This window comes from Sinocyclocheilus grahami, unplaced genomic scaffold (assembly GCF_001515645.1).
Source record: "Sinocyclocheilus grahami isolate Dianchi unplaced genomic scaffold, SAMN03320097.WGS_v1.1 scaffold785.1, whole genome shotgun sequence".
Classification (NCBI taxonomy): Eukaryota; Metazoa; Chordata; class Actinopteri; order Cypriniformes; family Cyprinidae; genus Sinocyclocheilus; species Sinocyclocheilus grahami.
This window is the reverse complement of record NW_015505964.1, coordinates 90903-110144: the sequence shown is the minus strand read 5'-3', so window position 1 is coordinate 110144 and position 19242 is coordinate 90903. Positions and strand designations below refer to the sequence as shown.

Sequence of the window (19242 nt, the reverse complement as noted above, 5' to 3'; positions counted from 1 at the left end):
TTACTGTAATTGGTTTGCTTCACTTTTCAGTTACTGTAAAACTATAAGCACAAATTGTTAAATTAGCAGTTCCATTAAATAACAATGGGGAAAAAAACAATGACAACTGTGTAACTTCATATTTTTAATTTTCCCAATGCCCCGCCCCCCACCCAAACTTGAAACTTTACATTAAAGAACTATAATACATTAGACTATTTGCAGAATGTAAAGCTATTTATATAGGCAGCACTTCCAGTAAACCTTTTGAGCCCTCTTGAACTGGCTGTCTGTCATTGGAAGGCACATGAAACCACCTTCTGCATTGATGGCATTCGATCTGAAAAAAGAAAGAAAGATAATAATCTAATAAAATTGCTTAGTAATCAATTATTCTTTTCAACTCAGTTCAATTCATATTGCTTTATTGGCATGGCGTCCTGAAAATAACAGTAGAATACTGGCAGCTGTGGTTGCTGCCAGTAATGAACTGTTAATTTACAGTTCTCTACAGTTGATTTACATCTCTTATTTTTATTTTTACAGCGAACTGCTGCCAGTTAGTTACTGTAATTTCTACAGGAAGTTTTTTACAGTGTAGATATGAATTTGCAGTTTATTTTAATAAATATCAAAAATCTAAAAGGTGTGCATTATAACTGAGAACTACATGAACACTTCACAGTTGATTGTGTTACTGTAAGTAATTTTCCTCAAAGGCTATTGAAAAGTGTACAATGTCGTATGTAATTTTAGAGACGGTCCCTAGATTTGCAAATATCGAATGCCGGGAAATGACACCTCTGGCCATTCCGTTGCATCGTTTGTAAAGTCACAGATACTGTACGGACAATACGGCTCAGTTTTTCTATGTATCTTGCTCTGTTGAACGGCAAACGTGACTTTACTAGGCTATACTGGATTTACACCATGCATTTCCTATCAGCGGGAAAGCCACGCCCCCAGCTATCACAAGCCCCGACCAAGTCCATGGTTGACACCCTCTCATTAGCATGTTGTGCAGAGGAAAAATAAATGCGGAACTACATTCAGAAATAAATGAGTGATTAAAAGAAAACAGTTAGGATGAGTTTAGCATTTCCTTGAACATTTTCCATTTAGCCACCAATTTATTTTATTTATTTGCCTATATTTCATCACACGTTTAATTATTTATATATGTATTTAAACAAGAATACGTGTATGTATATACACATTTATTTATTTGTTTGTGTATTTATTTATTTATGCACACATTTCTTTTGTGTATTTATTTTTAATTTCTGCAGGTTTGGTCCTCCATATATGTACACTTCCACAAATATTACCCTGCACATGCAAATCTTTTTGATGTCATTTTACCTTCATAATTCTTTGTCACCTTTTCCACCCATGATGAGTTTGCATCTCTGATATTCAGATATTGGGATTTTTTGTGTGTTTGTCAGATAAAGTCAATAAGGAGAAGGTTTCTCTTGCAAGACAAACTTATAAATCACGATCTGAGCTTGTGTGAGTTCTTATGCTTTGTAGCACAATTGGGATTTCGAAGTGGAACAGCAAAACAAATTCATGTTGTTTTTTTTCTTCCTGTCTTTAGAAGTCTTCTGCAGACGTAGAACCAAAGATTTCTTTGGCTGAGCGGATGAAGATCTTGCAGGAGAAGGAGGAACAATGGAAAACTAAAGGCAAAGGAGCTTCTAATGACTCCACCCAGTTCTCTGTGGCTGGACGAATGGCTAAGAGAGGTGGGGAAGAAATTATTTGCTGGGTTTCTAGCCAAAGAACAACCCTTGTGCCAAGAGCTGAACCTTTTCAGCTCACAAGCGAAAACATTTCATGATCCATGCAAATAGCAAATCAGGTTGTAGTGTGCATCCTGTGGATCAAGCAGTGATAAGAATGTTTTCATGTTGACATCTGTTTCCCATCAGGCTTAGTGTCACCTAACAGAGAGGATGTTCCCATTATCCTCAGCAAGAAGGTCAGCAACAGTACACCAGTCAAACCATTAGAAGGTATCAGTTTATGACATCATCTGTGACCCTGTTTGAATACTCACATGCCAAGGTGATGTATTATTAGCGCTCTTGTCTCTACAAAGTGTCCTTCTCTCATGTCTGGAAATGTCCTTCTGACAGAAATCTCCACTCGTCCTGATGCTGAAGGAGATAAAAGACTGGACAAACTGGAGTCCTTTTTGGACAGACTTCACAGTAAAGGTTATTAATTGTATTACTCTATTATTAACTTGCATCTTAATGCATAATATAGTTGTATGCAGGGATCTGTTTCTCTTTTTCATTTAATGTGCAGGAGTTGCGGGCACAAAGAACTCCACCATTGAGGTGATGGAGGAAAAGGAGAAGGAGGTGATGACTCTGGATGATGAGGAGACTTTTGGGCGGTTCTACAGTTGCTTATCACCCACTGCTCTCAGCTCCAGTATCCTGCTGGTCGAGGAAGAAGACTTCAGCATCATCCAGTCAGACACACCCAAGTGAGATACTGCTCTTATTACTGTGTTAGAGGGGTATTAAATGGTTGGGTGTGTATTAATCTACCATCATTTACTCACCCTCATGTCACTCCACCCTGTATGATTTACATCATACATATCTGGTTACACATAATATTTGAAGTTCACTTAATAAATTAAGTCACTTAAGAAATAAAGTAAAAAAACAAAGATATATGCAGAAAAATTATTATTTTCAACCCTTATTCTGACTCTCTGTCTGAAATGATCTGTTTTTAAGGGTGAGTCCTGTAATAAGGCTTGTCAGTAATTGGCAACTGTTATGATTGGCTAATGTTATTGCATAGGAAACAGTATCAATGCCCCCTCGTTATTGCATGAAGGTGTTATGAAAACATTATCAATATAAAACCATGATTTTTTAGACAAAGCTTTATGAAATTGTTTAATTACAGTTTGCGATGCAGCTGCTCTCAGATCCAATACAGTTGGCTGCTTCCTCTTTGCAAAGAAACAGAGTTTCTTACCATATTACCATATTGTGATGCCCTGTCCGGCCGGAGCGACGAGACAAAAACATTAAAACCCATTATAAACGAGGCATTTGTTGCATCCAGTGGGGACATAATTACGGATTATAATGATTTATACTGTCTTTTTACGTGTTGCATTGCATCGCGCCGCATAAACATAAAACCATGTCTTCATCTGTGATCGGAGAAATGACAAACAACAAGTGCTACTCTACACTATTCAAAACTCACGTTTGAATTGTCAGTGGCAAATTCTTCTCAAATTTTTCTTCAAAACACGTCGGGCTAGAGTGAGCGGAGGCCGGAGGCCTAAAGTCAGCGGGGCTGGCTTGAGTGAGCGGCGGCGGCGGACGGGCTTGAGAATGGCGTGGCCGGTGGATTCGACGAAGGAGCGTCCAGCGGGCTTGCGGCAACCACATGTGACGACCCCGGTCTGGACTCCGCTTCATCCACGGTGAAAGCCGATTCGGCGATCCACAACGCGAAGTTGATGTATTTCCTCAGTGACCAGCACGGATCAGCTACAGGCATGACGAAGCGGATATCGTCCTGTTTTGGAAGGCCAAACAAAGTAGTTTTGCTTTCACAATGAAACACACAGGGCCTTCACGACATGGCGCAACAGCAATACTACAGCGAGAATAAAAGTTACGCCTTCTTTCTTTGCGTGAACATTTGGGCAGCATTATGCAAATCTTTCCACATTGTGACATAGACATGTGGGGGCGTGTTAGAACTTGCCGTTTTTGGTAGGCGTGGTTGACTCTTAACTTTTATAAAGAATATCTCTTTGGATCTGAGACTTTAGTCTTTGCAACTTTACAGATCTTCTTTATGCACCAAGAGCTTGTTGCACTCCAAAGAGAAAGGAAAAATTTAAATCGCATCATATGACCCCTTTAACAGACTGAATCCGCAGTGAAAGAACGCACTCTAAATGTGTGCGCACACTAGTCTAATCTACTAGACTCCAAGGCACTCTGTAGGAGTGTTTTGTTTGGTTTTTGGCAAAATACTGATGATGTCAAATCGCACATTGTTAAAACAACAATTATATATATATATATCACAGACGATATATATCGCACACCCTGCACCACTGTCTTTTTTGGCTAATTTGTGCAAAACCTCTTGCTAAACTGTCAAAGCTTAATTTTAACCACAAATGCAATGATGCAAGTATTTACCTTACCTATACATGCTTGCGAAGGGTTGATGTCGAGATTTTATAAGCTGCTAGTTTGGTCTCTCTAGGCAAACACTGCTTACATGGCATAATAGAGCTTAAATATGCCCAGGGGTTCACTTCATTTCCTTCGAGTTCAACTTCAGCAGAATACGACAGGGTTTCGTTTTCAGCTGGGTCTGACTCTGCACCATAACGCCTGTCTTGTCAGTCTGTATCTTTCTTGTGATTGTAGCGCCAGTTTGCTCTCCTGCCCATTATTTACTGCAGTAGTTTCCAGGGAGCGATTTTTTTATATTTTTTTACTCCGTAATTAATGTGTTTTAAAATGTAGCGAAGTACAATACTTCAAACTAAATATACTTAAATAAAAGTAAAATTACAGATTTTAAAAATTACTTTAAAAAGTAGAAGTACACAAAAAAGCTACTCAATTACAGTAACGCCAGTAAATGTAATTTGTTACTTTCCACCTCTGTGTGTATATATATATATATATTTTTTTTTTTTTTTGCACTACAACGTAGGATTAATCAATGCATGCTGATGAACTTTTATCATAGTTTATATAGTTATATGGAAACAAAAGTGGTTAACATCCAACCCGTTCTTTTTCATCAGTAGTATTATTTGTGATTTGGATTTTGTGAATGGGAGTTCCTCTTTTGCTGTTATAAGCCGGGCTTCGGGTGCTTTCACTTTAAAATTTGTGATCTTGTTGTCACGTTTTACATGAAAAGATAATTGTCTGTTTTGCTTGCATACATCTACACACCTTTCACTTTTTAAGACAAAAACAAAAGATGAATTCATTTTCTTAATTAAAAAGCACAACAGCAATAAAACAGTAAGATGACCAACTAGCTTACAAAACATTTATTAACAAAAACGGTGAGACATGGCATATACCACATGCTGTATTATATACAGATCAATAAATTACAGAATGTTTAGCAAACACTGAGGAATCAAATAAAAAAAATTAAATCAAAGATAGCCTCCATAGCGTAAGGTGAGGTAAACAGCAAAGATAACAAGCTTTTCAAATTGAGAAAAAGAAAAGTAAAACTAAACTTGCTGTCGGTGACGGTGCTTGAATGTTCACCTTCTCTGGTTTAAGAAGCGGCCTTTTACTTTACTCCAGCTTGAAAACCATCCATCGTTTCCTCAACATTCGCGTCATTTTTGCTTGTGCTGACGCAGCCAGTATAAACCAGGCTCAAGCGATGAGCAGTTCAAATGAGTAGCGTGGTTTCGTTATGCTTTGTTTCGTTTGCCGTTTGATGATTCTCATAAAAACAGAGACTGACTGGATGCGCCATTAACGAAATTGCCTGTGCATTAATTTTAAATATAATTATATAAAAATTTTGCAGTCGCACCAGCAGGAAAATTGGGCGCAGTCTGGAGCCCTGCATTACAGTTAGCCTCATTTACAATATGCAGTCAAATGCTATGAATGAACATATAATCCTGCCACAAAATTGAGGACGCCATTAAAAATAAACCATCCACTTGTCTGACTCTGCGATGCTTCTGATGTATGTACTAAGAGATACAAACAAGCTGTTTAAACTGGGTGTGGCAAAGCGAACATTCTTTACTCTTCCATTTGTCCTGTTGTCAGCGGACTCAAGCATGTGGGGTATGTCAGACACTGAACACATATCTGTATACTGTATCCAGTGTAGAAAGTGTCAGTGATTATTATGGGTTCTGTTTGCTTTTGGTGTAGACGTATGTCAGCCATTAAAGGGATAATTCACCCAAAAATGAAAATTACCCCATGATTTACTCGCCCTCAAGCCATCCTAGGTGTATATGACTTTCTTCTTTCAGACGAATCCAATCAGAGTTATATTTAAAAATGTCCTGGTTATTTTTCAATAGTCCAAAAGAAGTCCAATAAAGCGCATCCATCCATCATAAAAAGTGTCCCACACGGCTTCGGGGGGTGAATAAAGGCCTCCTGTAGCGAATCGATGCATTTTTGTAAGAAAAAAAATCCATATTTAACATTTTATAAACCGTAATCTCTAACTTCTGCTAACTGTTGTACGCGCGTTCACAATAGACAGTTAGCGGAAGCTAGAGATTACTGTTTATAAATGTTTAAATATGGATATTTTTCTTACACAACGGAGCCATGTGGGACACTTTTTATTATGGATGGATGTGCTTTATTTGAAATCGTTTTTTGGACTATTGAAAAATAATACCCATTCACTGACATATTAAAGCTTGGAAAAGCTAGGACATTTTTAAATATAACTCCGATTGAATTCGTCTGAAAGAAGAAAGCCATACACCCCTAGGATGACTTAAGGGTGAAATTGACAAGACAGTTGACCCTGAGTGGTCAGCTAAATATCTACAGTGGATCTAAAATATGAATAGTTAATTATAACTAGTTATGGTTAATTATTCATATTTCCCCATGAGCTGATTCGCTACAGTAAATTATGGGGTACTTTTCATTTTTGGGTGAACTATCCCTTTAAATTACTAAGTGCCAGTGGGCCAGGCCTATGGTGTGATGTTGTATAACTATTTGTCAATGTCTTGCTCCGAAGTTGGTCATATGCAAATACATTTAACCATGTGATATCAGAAAGCCCAAATCCAATATCCAAACAAACCTTTTTTGGAGCTTGATTAAATAAATGCTTTGTTTATAATGAGAAGGATGTTTTAAGCTATTAAACTTGCATGACGTTCTTGTGGTACAAAGACCTCCTATATGTCAAAAGTTCAAGGCAAATTTTATTTCTCCTGTCACCATTTACAGTTTGTTTTATTCTGTGTAATGTTTAGGGGTGTGAAAGTGTAAAATACTCTCATTAATGTATTGTTGATTAAATGCAGACTAACATCAGCAGTTGAGGAACACAAGCGTTCTGTGCGGCCCTGCAGGAGAACCAAGAGCTCGAGAAACCCTCTCCGTGCCCTGGCGGCACGAGATGACCTCAGACAGGCTTACACTGAGCAGAGACTCAACGTGGCCTCTGTGGAAACCAAAAGGATACAAATGGAGCGGAGTAAGTTTGTCATTTACGTTTTTGGTGAATTCATGGAATGTTTTCACCACTTTTACATGTGATATTTAAGCATAAATTCCTTTGTTCCAGAACGTGAACGTGTACATTTTGAAAACATATGCTCTCTTAATGCTGCTTAATTTGCTGCACATTCCTGTCTTCTCTCGTTATATTGAAGTAGCAATTAAAATGGTGATGAAGCAAATATAAACACTGTTATTTAATTTTAAATGTCTCTTCTGTGTGTCTTCAGTGGCCAAGCACTCGAATTTGGCAGACGCTGCTCTGGCAGGTCTGGCCAGCAAGGAAAACTTCAAGAAAGTCAATCTGCGGAGCGTGAAGTCCACTGAGGTGGTGACCAACAACAGCGTTGTGCCTTTCCACAAGCTCATGCTCATCCACATTAAAGGTAAAGTGGTCAAGCATCATGCAAAATATCAGTTCAACCAAGTTTTAGGTCCTAAATGTGTATATTCTGCTTTTAATACTTGACTTGTCATGTAGGGCGCAGGCATGTTCAGGTGCGTCTGGTTGAACCCACAGCCCGCTCTCTGAACAGTGGTGACTGCTATCTGCTCATCACTCCCAAATACTGCTTTTTCTGGAGTGGAGAATTTGCCAATGTAATCGAAAAATCCAAGGTACTACTAGTTGTTACTAATACTTTATTTTTATTTCCATTTTCTTTTCATTTTAGTTTGTTTTAATAAATTTGTTATGTGCTGTTCATTTTTTTCATTCTATTATTTCAATTTCCAGTTTTACATTATTTTTTGTTTTTATATATGTTTTTATATACATATTTTATGTTTTTATATACATTTTATTTGGCTTTATTTTTATTTGTTTTAGTTTTAAGCAATTTTAGTGCTTCCGTTTATTTATTACAGGGTTTTTTACATTAGTTAATTCTGGGTAATTCTTAACCATGGGTAAAAAAAAAAAAAATCCTGGTAAATATTTTTTTATGTTTCACACTGTTCACACTTTACCTGGGTTTATCAATTAATCCTGGGTTTTCTTAAGATGATGTTTCAGACTGTACGTTTCTAAACCCCAGTTAACATTCTTATTTGCATATTTGTGGTGGCACCGCAGTGTGGGGTTAACACTGCCAAAGTGGTGCGGGCAGGGTTTTAACCCCAGGTAGAAAGCATTAATTTTTATGTTTTTTTTTTTTTTTAAGTTTCAGTTTTATTAGTTTTTCATCTAATATTTATATTTTATTTTACTTAATTAATCGAATATTATTTTTACTTGTTTTAATTAACGATAACAACACTGTATTACATAAAAAACCTCAGTAAAGAAGTTGTCAAAAATAAAGCTGAATTGCAAATTGTGCTCATATTCTATGTTGTTTTTTATGTGTGTTTGTCAGAGCTCCGAGATGGCTCAGTACGTCCAGACAAAGAGAGATCTGGGCTGCAAAGCTCCCCAGGTCACTGTGCTGGAGGAGGGAATCAACACAGACAACCGTTCAGCCAAAGAGTTCTGGAGTCTGCTGGGAGGAAAGGCTGATTACAGAGGTACAGGAACATAACCTGCCAGGCCCTGTATAATGAGCACCAATGTTTAAATGACAATATTTCACTCACTGTAAACAGACTCCTTCATTAGTAATTGTGTATAAGCATACCATAGACTCTAGGGCCAGAATTCACTCATGTTGCATAATCAAATTCAGTTTATCCTCATAATCAAGTTAATTTTAAGCTTCTCCGGCTTTGTTTAGGTATTTGTAAGTTTTTAGTTTTTTTTTGCATATGTTCTTTGTGTGTGTTTTACCAGGTGCAGGGGAGCCGGAGGAAGATGAACTGTATGAGAGTGCTGTAGTGGAGTCAAACTGTGTCTATAGGCTTATGGAAGATAAGCTGGTTCCTTATGAGGAGGCCTGCGCTTCCATCCCTACTGTCTCTCTCCTTAACTCTAAAGAGGTGTGACATTTATAGCCTTTTGTTGTGAATGTTCAGTGTGCATGTTTGTGTGTCTTGATAAACTGTACTTCATCCCATTATATTGAACTTAACTTGGAGTATATGTGGCAGGCGCTGGTGTTTGACTTCGGTAGTGAGGTGTATGTCTGGACAGGAAAGGATGTTCCTTTGAGTGACAGGAAGGTGGCAGTACAGCTGGGCAAACAGATCTGGAGTGGAGCATATGACTACAGCACTTGCAGGGTCAACCCTCTTGACCCCTCCTCAGCTAATAAAGACACCCCTAAGTGAGTGACCTCTCCACTGACCATTCATGCTCATAACTCTTCTCTGTTGCTGTTGTTCTCTTTTGTAGGACCCATCTTAGCAGATTATGAATTTGTAGGTGATGTCTTGAGCTTTGGGAGAGTGGTGAATTAAGCTCTAAAAAATGCTGAGCTCTGAAGTGCAGCCATCAAACCAGGACACATGTAACTTCCTCTCAAACAGACTGATCACAACAATCACAATACTGTCCCCAAGTGGTTTAACTTGATTATAGCATATTAGTGGTGAATTAAAGTGTTCTGTTTTATTTAGTTTTTTGTTATTTATTTATTTATTTATTTTGTTTTTCAATAACTGTTACTTGAACCAAATCTCATGAGAATCCTACTCCTTTTCTTTCTCACTTGTGTCGTTGTTTGTGAGCAGACAAGGTGAGGGCAGGCCAAGCTGGGTCCTGTTTGGCCGGCTGTCAGAACACAATGAAACTGCTCTGTTCAAAGAGAAGTTTTTAGACTGGGCAGAAAGGAAACCCCCCAAGGATGAACCAGTGGTGGAGGAAGTGAAGGTAACACATAGCAATACACTCAAAAAGGTTTCCAACCTTTTACTCTTCTTTATAAAGATTTCTCAATTTTTCCTCCAGAGTCCAGTCTATCAGCACTTTCCCACTTGTGACTCCGAGCTGAAGCCGTGTGATGTTATAAAGATGCTGGCAGGAGCCCCAGGCCCTGTGAAGATGGTGCTGGAGGGTGTGGATGTGCAGAGAGGTCATGGATTGGTTCTGTCTGAGGATGGGCGGCAGGCTGAGCTGGCCACCTTATCTTTGGACGCATGGCACATACGTGAGTTTGATGACTTTGAGATGCCGCCAGAGAGCGTGGGTCAACTGCATGAAGGGGACACCTATGTCATCCGCTGGAAATACTCTGTCACTAATGTTGGTGAGTGAGGCATGGTACTTAATTTCTGTTTTACAGTATTTTTGGTAAATATAAATACAGCCTTGGTGAACATAAGAGACTTCCTTCAATAACATTAAATATGCAGAGCCCAAACTTTTGAAGGGTAGTGTAGTTAAAAAAAAAAAACTGCAAAAGACGAAGCAACATTTAACAATTTAAAAAATACATTAAGTTTGTTTTATTTTTCTTTTGTGATATTTTTTTTTCCTATATGATTTTTTACGATGAAAAAAGACCAGCAAGGAAAAGATGATAACCACATTCAGTTCAGACTCAAATGTATCAACTGTGAAAATGGCTGAATAAGGTGCTAAATATTTTATTGTATTTGTTCGCAGTGGGTAAGAGACAAAAGCCTGGTGAAGTGAGTACAGCTGGCCCAGGCAGGGAACGCACAGCATGTTTCTTTTGGCAGGGACATCACTCTAGTGTCAGTGGGCGTGGCACATCTGCCCTCATGACGGTAGAGCTGGGCAACCACAGGGGGGCGCAAGTGCTGGTCACACAGGGAAAAGAACCGCCCTGCTTTCTCCAACTCTTCCAGGGAGGGCTAGTCATCCACCGGGGCTCCAGGGATGATAGCTCCAAAAACACGGGTAATAATCGAAGACAACAATCAGCAAGATTCACCAGACCTCTTTTATAATAAAAAAAAAATTGCATATGTATGTGTGATTTCAATGTGTTTTTTCCTGTCAGGAGACTGGCGTTTATTCTGTGTGCGTGGAGAGACAGAGATGGAAGGCTCACTGATTGAAGCAGAGTGCTGTTGTGCCAGTCTGCGCTCTCGTGCTAGTTTGCTGCTGCTGGGGGTACAGAAGGGAGATCTCTACCTGTGGCACGGCTGTAAGTCTCATCCAGGTGCCCGGAAAGTGGGCAAGAGGACAGTGGAGCGCCTCACTCAAACGTGAGAAGATTTATCCATACAGACTCGCACTTTCTTTACAGAAATTATAACCATATGGTGAATTGTGTATATATGCATATTACAGTTGTCCTTGCGAGCTGGGTTTGAACAGTAACAGCAGTTTGAAAGTGCATGAGATAGAGGAAGGAACTGAGCCCAAGGAATTCTGGGATGCTCTTGGCAAGCAGGACAGGAAAGCCTATGACTGCATGCTGCAAGGTGCAAAAGAAAATGTTTGTTTTACAAACAATCTGTTTCTTTGTTCTTGATGTTGTTAAATTATGTACATACAGATGCAAAATATATATTTTCAATGTCATGGCTTTGTTCCAAATATAGTGACCTGTCTACTGCTGACAGAGGAAGGCCATATCTGAAATGAAACCTAAGGGGCTGATTTTAAACACTCCACGTAGGCAACAACATTGTGCATCTTACAAATGGCGCTTTTTATAGTAATTCAACAGGAGACAATTTATTTCAATTGGTAGACTTGAATAACCATTGATTTCAATAGGGTGCAATGATGCTCACTCCCTTTTTCAGCGGCCATGATTCCAGAAATATTTTTAAAAAGTCTTCATTAAAGATATGTAAGCCAAAAGAACCAAACCAACCAACTACAAGGTGAATCACACCATTACAAGCAATTACAATCTTTGAAGCAAAAAAGTATTTGAAAATCAGACAAAAAGACAAAGGTATCCCATAATGTATTTTTTTTTAACGAGCATTCCACTGTTAAACATGATTATTTAAAAGTTATAATAATGCAGGCTGATGGCTTCAACAAACTAATATACTATTGATTAACAACCTCATAGCTCACAGTAGGTCCGTCTTAAATGGTTTGTAAGTTATCATTAAAAATCAGTTCCCCTAGGGAGAAAACAAATGGGATCTTTACTTCCAGAACCTGACTGATGCATTCTATAGAGTCTAAAATAAAGTAGTACTCAAAATACTTGGTAAATTAGTCCACTTTAATCCAACTTAATTGAATTAATTTTTTCACTGAGCTTCCCACAAAACATAGAATATTTCTGCAAAAGATACATGTGATGTTGCCTTTGAATAGGACCAAAAGAAGGTGTTTTCAGCATAATCATGCTGCTTGTCTGTTAAGAACAGTTTTTATGTGCCTGTAATGCCTTAACATGCTGGCAGTGTAGGCAGCTCACTACGTTTTAAAGCAGAGCCCATGAGCTTGTGTGATTTTGATCTGATGCAGCTATATTTACAAATATACAATTCTCTGTTTGCTTGCAGATCCAGGGAAGTATAATTTCACACCGTGTCTTTTCCGTCTGAGTGCCAGTGGTGGGACTTTTCAGGCAGAGGAACAGTTTGGGCCCACCCAAGTGATAGGAACTGTCATGGCCATGCCGTTCCTGCAGGAGAACTTATATTCAGCTCCTCAGCCTGGTATATAAAGTCCTTACATGTGACTGTAATCATGGATTCTTATAATGTGAATTGATATTGATATTGTATCATGTGTTGCACATTATACAGTGTCAATAGTTTATATTCTTTCTCTATCTTTCTTGTTCCCTGTAGCCCTGTTCTTGGTGGATAACAGGATGGAAGTGTACCTGTGGCATGGACAGCAGCCAGAAGATACAGAATGTACTGGCTCGGCTAAGATCCGCTGGGACAATGAGAGGAAGTGTGCCATGGAGACAACACTACAGTACTGCCAAGGTTAGGAGATACCCATACATGAATGTAATATATGTACATATATGAAATAACAATATATGAAATATATGCTCATATAAAGTAAAAATATATGTTTACATATATGCACCGCAATATATGAAACCTATAAGAAATTGGAACAATTTAATGTATTGACGTAAATTTGCACCATATAATATATATGGTTATGTATGTATAACACATATTTTGAGATATATGTCTCTTATAAGAAATATCCATATAAATTATTAATATTGAGTAAAAACAAATGTACATATATGCACAGCCATTTATGAAACCTATTAGAAATTGGAACAACTCCATATATTAGCATATAAATGTATACCATATATGAATTATACATAAACAAATATTCTATATGTATCATATACAGTGGGGAAAATATTTATTTGATCCCCTGCTGATTTTGTAAGTTTGCCTACTTACAAAAAAATTAAGGTTCTGTCATTTTTATGGTAGGTTTATTTTAACGTATAGAGACAGAATACCAACCAAAAAATCCAGAAAAAAACACATTATATAAAGGTTAGAAATTGATTTGCATTTCAGTGAGTGAAATAAGTATTTGATCCCTAAGCAAAACATGACTTGACATGAAACCCTTGTTGGCAACCACAGAGGTAAGACGTTTTTTGTAGTTGGTCACCAGGTTTGCACACATCTCAGGAGGGATTTTGGTCCACTCCTCTTTACAGATTCTCTCTAAATCCTTAAGGTTTCGTGGCTGTTGTTTGGCAACTCGAAGTTTCAGCTCCCTCCACAGATTTTCTATAGGATTGAGGTCTGGAGACTGGCTAGGCCACTCCATGACCTTAATGTGCTTCTTCTTGAGCCACTCCTTTGTTGCCTTGGTGGTATGTTTTGGGTCATTGTAATCCTTGAAGACTTATCCATGACCCATCTTCAGTGTTCTGGCTGAGGGAAGGAGGTTCTCGTGCAAGATTTTATGTTTATTGGCAAACTTTAAATGGGCCTGTACATGTGCCTTCTTGAGCAGTGGGACCTTGCAGGCACTGCAGGATTTAAGTCCATTGCGGCGTAGTGTGTTACCAATGGTTTGCTTGGTGATTGTGGTCCCAACTGCCTTAAGATCATTAACAAGCTCCTCCCATGTAGCTCGGGGCTGATCCCTCACCTTTCTCATGATCATCCTTACTCCATGAAGCAAGATCTTGCACGGAGCTCCAGACCGAGGCCGATTGATGGTTGTTTTGTATTTCTTCCATTTCCGAATAATCGCACCAACAGTTGTCTCCTTCTTGCCAAGCTTCTTGCTGATGGTCTTGTAGCCCATTCAAGCCTTGTGTAGATCTACAATCTTATCTCTTGACATTCTTTGACAGCTCTTTGGTCTTGCCCATGGTGGTGGGAGAGGTTGTAATGGAAGATACAGATTGTGTGGACAGGTGTTTTATAGACCTAACAAGCTGACATTAGGAGTAACTTCTTAAAGTGACAGGACTAATCTGTGTTCCACATGGGCACATAACCAGTCTGTGGGAGCCAGAATTCTTGCTGGTTGGTAAGGGATCAAATCACTCACTGAAATGCTAATCAATATCTAACCTTTATATAATGTGTTTTTTTTCCCTGGATTTTTTTGGTCGGTATTCTGTCTCTATCCATTAAAACAAACCTACCATAAAAATTACAGACCATTTCCAAGTGGGCAAACTTACAAATTCAGCAGGGGATCAAATAAATATTTTCCCCACTGTATATAATACTTAATACACAAAACAAATGTCTTTGTGTGCGTCATATAATAAATTACACATACATGTGGCATATGTTATTAATATGTCATAGAGTTTTAATATGAATTTTACACATAAAAAATTTAATATATGTAAAATATGTTGGAAATATAAATATATGGGATATATAAATGTAATTTATGGAAAACATGGTGTGCACATATATTTTGAATATGTGTTTCTTATTGTCAGGTGAGGGAAGGGAAGGAGGAGGACTCAAGGATGCAGAGGTTAATGGGATTTTTTATTAGACATAAAATAAACAAATACAGAAAAACACAGTTCAAGCAGGCAGTGGCAGGACTGGAGCACACACGACATCCTTAAAACCATCCTTAATGGGGGAAACCATCCACAATAAACTAGCACAGGTCTGAGAACAAAAGGGGAATAAATTGGGAAGGAAATGAGTAGGGTATGCTTTTTACTTTTGCATTTACTTCTAGATTTATATATTAAGTTGCTCAAGCAATTTGCAAACATTTAAACTACTTTTCTTACGTAATCACAAACTTACCATTGACAGAAATAGTCAGCTCTACTGCTTTTTCTTTTGCATTTAATCTTTATTACAAGCAATCCTGCGGTTCATAAAGAACTTTGTTTTCCTACCTCCACGAGTGCCATCTATTATTGCCTTCTTTATCTAAAAGTGCTCTTTCCCTTTAAACCTAGCCAAAAAGCCATATGTGTTGACTGTGAAACACAGTAGACTTTATTAATAATATGCATTTATGGAGTAATTACTACATTTTCGCGTCAATCCATTTTCATATTTACTGCAAACAATGCGTTGTTACTTTAATTCAGCGCATGCAGTGGAAACGATCTCTGGACCGGACCGCAACCATGTGCAGTGAACGTTTTAATCTGTTAATATGAGCGCGGAAAAAATACGCACCATGTGTGCACTGCGAGTGTGCATGAGCGCACGGTCCCCAGGAGAGTGCACGAGCGCTGAATGGTTAAACTCTGGCAAGAATTAAAAAGAAATGCAATTGATAAACTTTAGTAACAATGTGACACTGCCTCGACTGTGTCAAATGTGCAGCGTGCAGCTCGCTTATAGGCATACACGATACGTGGTGATTTGAAGCCATTTGCGTATTTTGAGAGCAAAAGAGTGAGAGCGCGCACGTGGTTATTCAATCACACTGTTTGTGAAATTACGTCTCAAACAAGGTTTTCAAATTACTTTAAAAGTTATTTAATAATAAACAAATATGAAGTTGATTACCTCACCTTCAGAATTATAATTATTTCACCCGCGCCGGACAGAGACTGAGGCAGCGCGGTAAAGTTAGTTTTAGATTCGATATTCGCTTGAACAATTACATTTTGGGCTAAAAGTGTGTTGTAACGCATGCATTACTGAACATGTACCGAGTAAAATATTACTGAAAATTTATTAGTAATGCCTTACACTACTGCGTTACAGCAAAAATTAATCCGTTACTGTAATGCATTACTTTTGTAACGTGTTACTCCCAACACTGTTCGCCAGACATTCGATTTCGCGTGCCACTGTTCTATAGAGTCAACAGTCCTACAAAGATGCCACTACCACGATTAGTTTTAACAATATGCAACAACTTTATATCGACATGAAAATATTATTTAAAAACCGCCTAAGTGTATTGTAGCAGCAAATTTAAACTGGAGAAAGCTTTGATGTGCTATAGCGGTGCTAGATTAGTAAAGGGACCGTCTAACAATTCCACCGATTGGGTTTAAAACGTCCAGTGTATTTTACCTAACGTGACTTTTAACATTTAAAATAAAACATTGCCAAACTGTAAAGCGTGTATAGTGATTTACTACAGGTGGGATTTTGCCAATACCTTCCTTCATATATGCAGTACAGTACACAATTATGTTCATAAAAAACTACTGTATAAGTACCCAAACGGCTGTTCCAAATGTTGTAGTACATTCCTAGTGTTTTGACTGACTTATTACAGGTGAGATTTTGCAGATATCTCCCTTACTGTACAAACAGTACATAATTATTCTTAGAAAACAATTACTGTAATTCACCAAAAGGCTTTTGTTATGTTCCAAAGGTTGTAGTACATTCCTAGTGACCAGACTGATTTACTACAGGTGAAGGTTTGCCAACATCTCTCTTACTGTACATACAGTACATAGTTATTCATAGAAAACAGTACTAAAATTCACCTAAAAAGGTTTTTTCATGTTACAAAGGCTGTAGTACGTTTGTAGTTACAAGACTGACTTACTACAGGTGAGATGTTGCCAATATCGGTCTTACTGTACATACAGTACTTAATTATTCTTAGAAAAAATTATTGTAATTCACTTGTGTTTTTTTTCCATGTTCCAAAGGCTGTAGTATGTTTGTAGATACAACACTGACTTACTACAGGTGAAATGTTGCCAATATTTTCCTTACTGTATGTACAGTACACAAATATTTTTGAGAAAATTACTTTAATTCACCAAAAGTTTTTCTTTTCCATTTTCCAAAGGCTGTAGTACGTTTGTAGTTACAAGACTGATTTACTACAAGTGAACGTTTGCCAACATCTCCCTTACTGTACATACAGTACATAATTATTCTTAGAAAACAATTACTGTAATTCACCGAAAGTGTTTTTTTCATGTTCCAAAGGCTGTAGTACGTTTGTAGTTACAAGACTGATTTACTACAAGTGAACATTTGCCAACATCTCCCTTACTGTACATACAGTACATAATTATTCTTAGAAAACAATTACTGTAATTCACCGAAAGTGTTTTTTTCATGTTCCAAAGGCTGTAGTACGTTTGTAGTTACAAGACTGATTTACTACAAGTGAACATTTGCCAACATCTCCCTTACTGTACATACAGTACATAATTATTCTTAGAAAACAATTACTGTAATTCATCAAATGGGTTTTTTATGTTCCAAAGGTTGTAGTACATTTGTAGTTACGAGACAGACTTACTACAGGTGAGATTTTGCCAATATCAACCTTACTGTAGTAAGGTGTGTGTGTGTGTGTGTGTGTGTGTGTGTGTGTGTGTGTGTGTGTGTGTGCGCGCGTGTTTGTGACAAATGAGGACATACATTTGTATAATGACAAAGGTATGACATAGGTATTACAAGGAGAAGGTGACTTTTCAGGACATTACCCCATGTCCCCACTTTTCAAAACGCTTATAGATCACACAGAATGGAGTGTATTGAAAATCTGAAATAGCACAAAGTTTCCTGTAAGGGGTAGGTTTAGGGGTAGGGTTGGTGTAGGGCAATAGAATATACGGTCTGTACAGTATAAAAACCATTACACCTATGGGATGTCCCCACTTTTCACAAAAACAAACCTGTGTGTGTGTGTGCTTGTGTTTGTGTTTGTATGTACAGTGCATGCATAATTATTAGGCAAGTTGATATTCTGATCATATTTTTTTTTTTTACCAAGCACATTTTACAAATTCCAAAGCACATCAATCTTAATAACTACTATTAATTTTGTATTTAATCATTTATAAGTGATAAATAATTGTCCATGAAGGCTGGAAGTGAAAATCTTTATATATTCAGGTATGCATAATTATTAGGTAGGTTTTCTTTTACCGATAAAATGAGGCAAAACAGTTATTAAGAATGATGTGGTTTGGAATTTGTAAAATGTGCTTGGTAAAAAAAAATATGATCAGAATATCAACTAATAATTATGCACGGGTTACCGTTTGCCAATATCACCCTTACTGTACGCAGTCACCTTTACGCACTGTACATACATACACACATACTTGTCTTTGTGGTTTACGGGGACTCTCCATAGGTGTAATAGTTTGTATACTGTATAAACTGTATTTTCTATCACAGTGTTTCCCAACCGGGGTGCCGTCTGTCGAGAGCAGGGGTGCCGTGTAAAAAAATAATTTTTAAATATTTTTAAATTGCTAAAATGTTCAAAAAAGCATCTATTATATAATATCCATTTCTGATGTCGCCAATAATTAGAGATGCACCGAAATTTCGGCTGCCGAAAATTAGTTCACCGCTCAGGTTTCACTTTCACGTGGTGTGACCCTATGGGTGTGACGCTCTGCGTATTATCCGTTATCCAGCTCTATGCGTGTGCGCTCCGCTCACTCGCTCCACTCGTGCTCATCGGAGCAAAGTCCACTCAAAAATTGAGCTGACAGGAAACATCGATGTAGTACAGTATTGTTTCTGTCTGCAATAGCCCTACTGTGCTGGAACATGGTGTGGTATATGGGCAACTCTGGTAACGCTGCCCTCTCATTCATTGATCTGCTAACCGCATGTTATGCTCGTGTGTCCTGATAATAATAGCTTTCTAGGACTAAACATTATTTGGATAATTGGTAAAAAAAAAAAGTTAAATATTTTAACCCTACTGTTAGACCTGCCTGAAAAACTAAAAAGCAATTTAATTAGAAGGCATGTCGTTAATTTCTTTATTTATTCTTTATTTTATTACTGACTGCTTACTTGT

The 19242-nt window shown here is 37.8% G+C and overlaps 1 protein-coding gene across 1 annotated transcript in view; it reads left to right on the top strand.

Annotated features, from left to right (window-relative positions):
• svild (supervillin d) overlaps positions 1-19242 on the top strand; it is a 48556-nt gene that overhangs the window by 16863 nt on the left and 12451 nt on the right. The window contains exons 4-20 of the mRNA XM_016246107.1: positions 1580-1727; positions 1914-1997; positions 2121-2201; positions 2296-2479; positions 7043-7215; positions 7469-7624; positions 7720-7856; positions 8597-8744; positions 9007-9152; positions 9264-9439; positions 9846-9984; positions 10063-10360; positions 10720-10977; positions 11081-11288; positions 11374-11507; positions 12558-12713; positions 12849-12992. Coding sequence (XP_016101593.1) covers positions 1580-1727; positions 1914-1997; positions 2121-2201; positions 2296-2479; positions 7043-7215; positions 7469-7624; positions 7720-7856; positions 8597-8744; positions 9007-9152; positions 9264-9439; positions 9846-9984; positions 10063-10360; positions 10720-10977; positions 11081-11288; positions 11374-11507; positions 12558-12713; positions 12849-12992 — 2770 coding nt within the window. The remainder of the gene's footprint in view (positions 1-1579; positions 1728-1913; positions 1998-2120; positions 2202-2295; positions 2480-7042; positions 7216-7468; positions 7625-7719; positions 7857-8596; positions 8745-9006; positions 9153-9263; positions 9440-9845; positions 9985-10062; positions 10361-10719; positions 10978-11080; positions 11289-11373; positions 11508-12557; positions 12714-12848; positions 12993-19242) is intronic.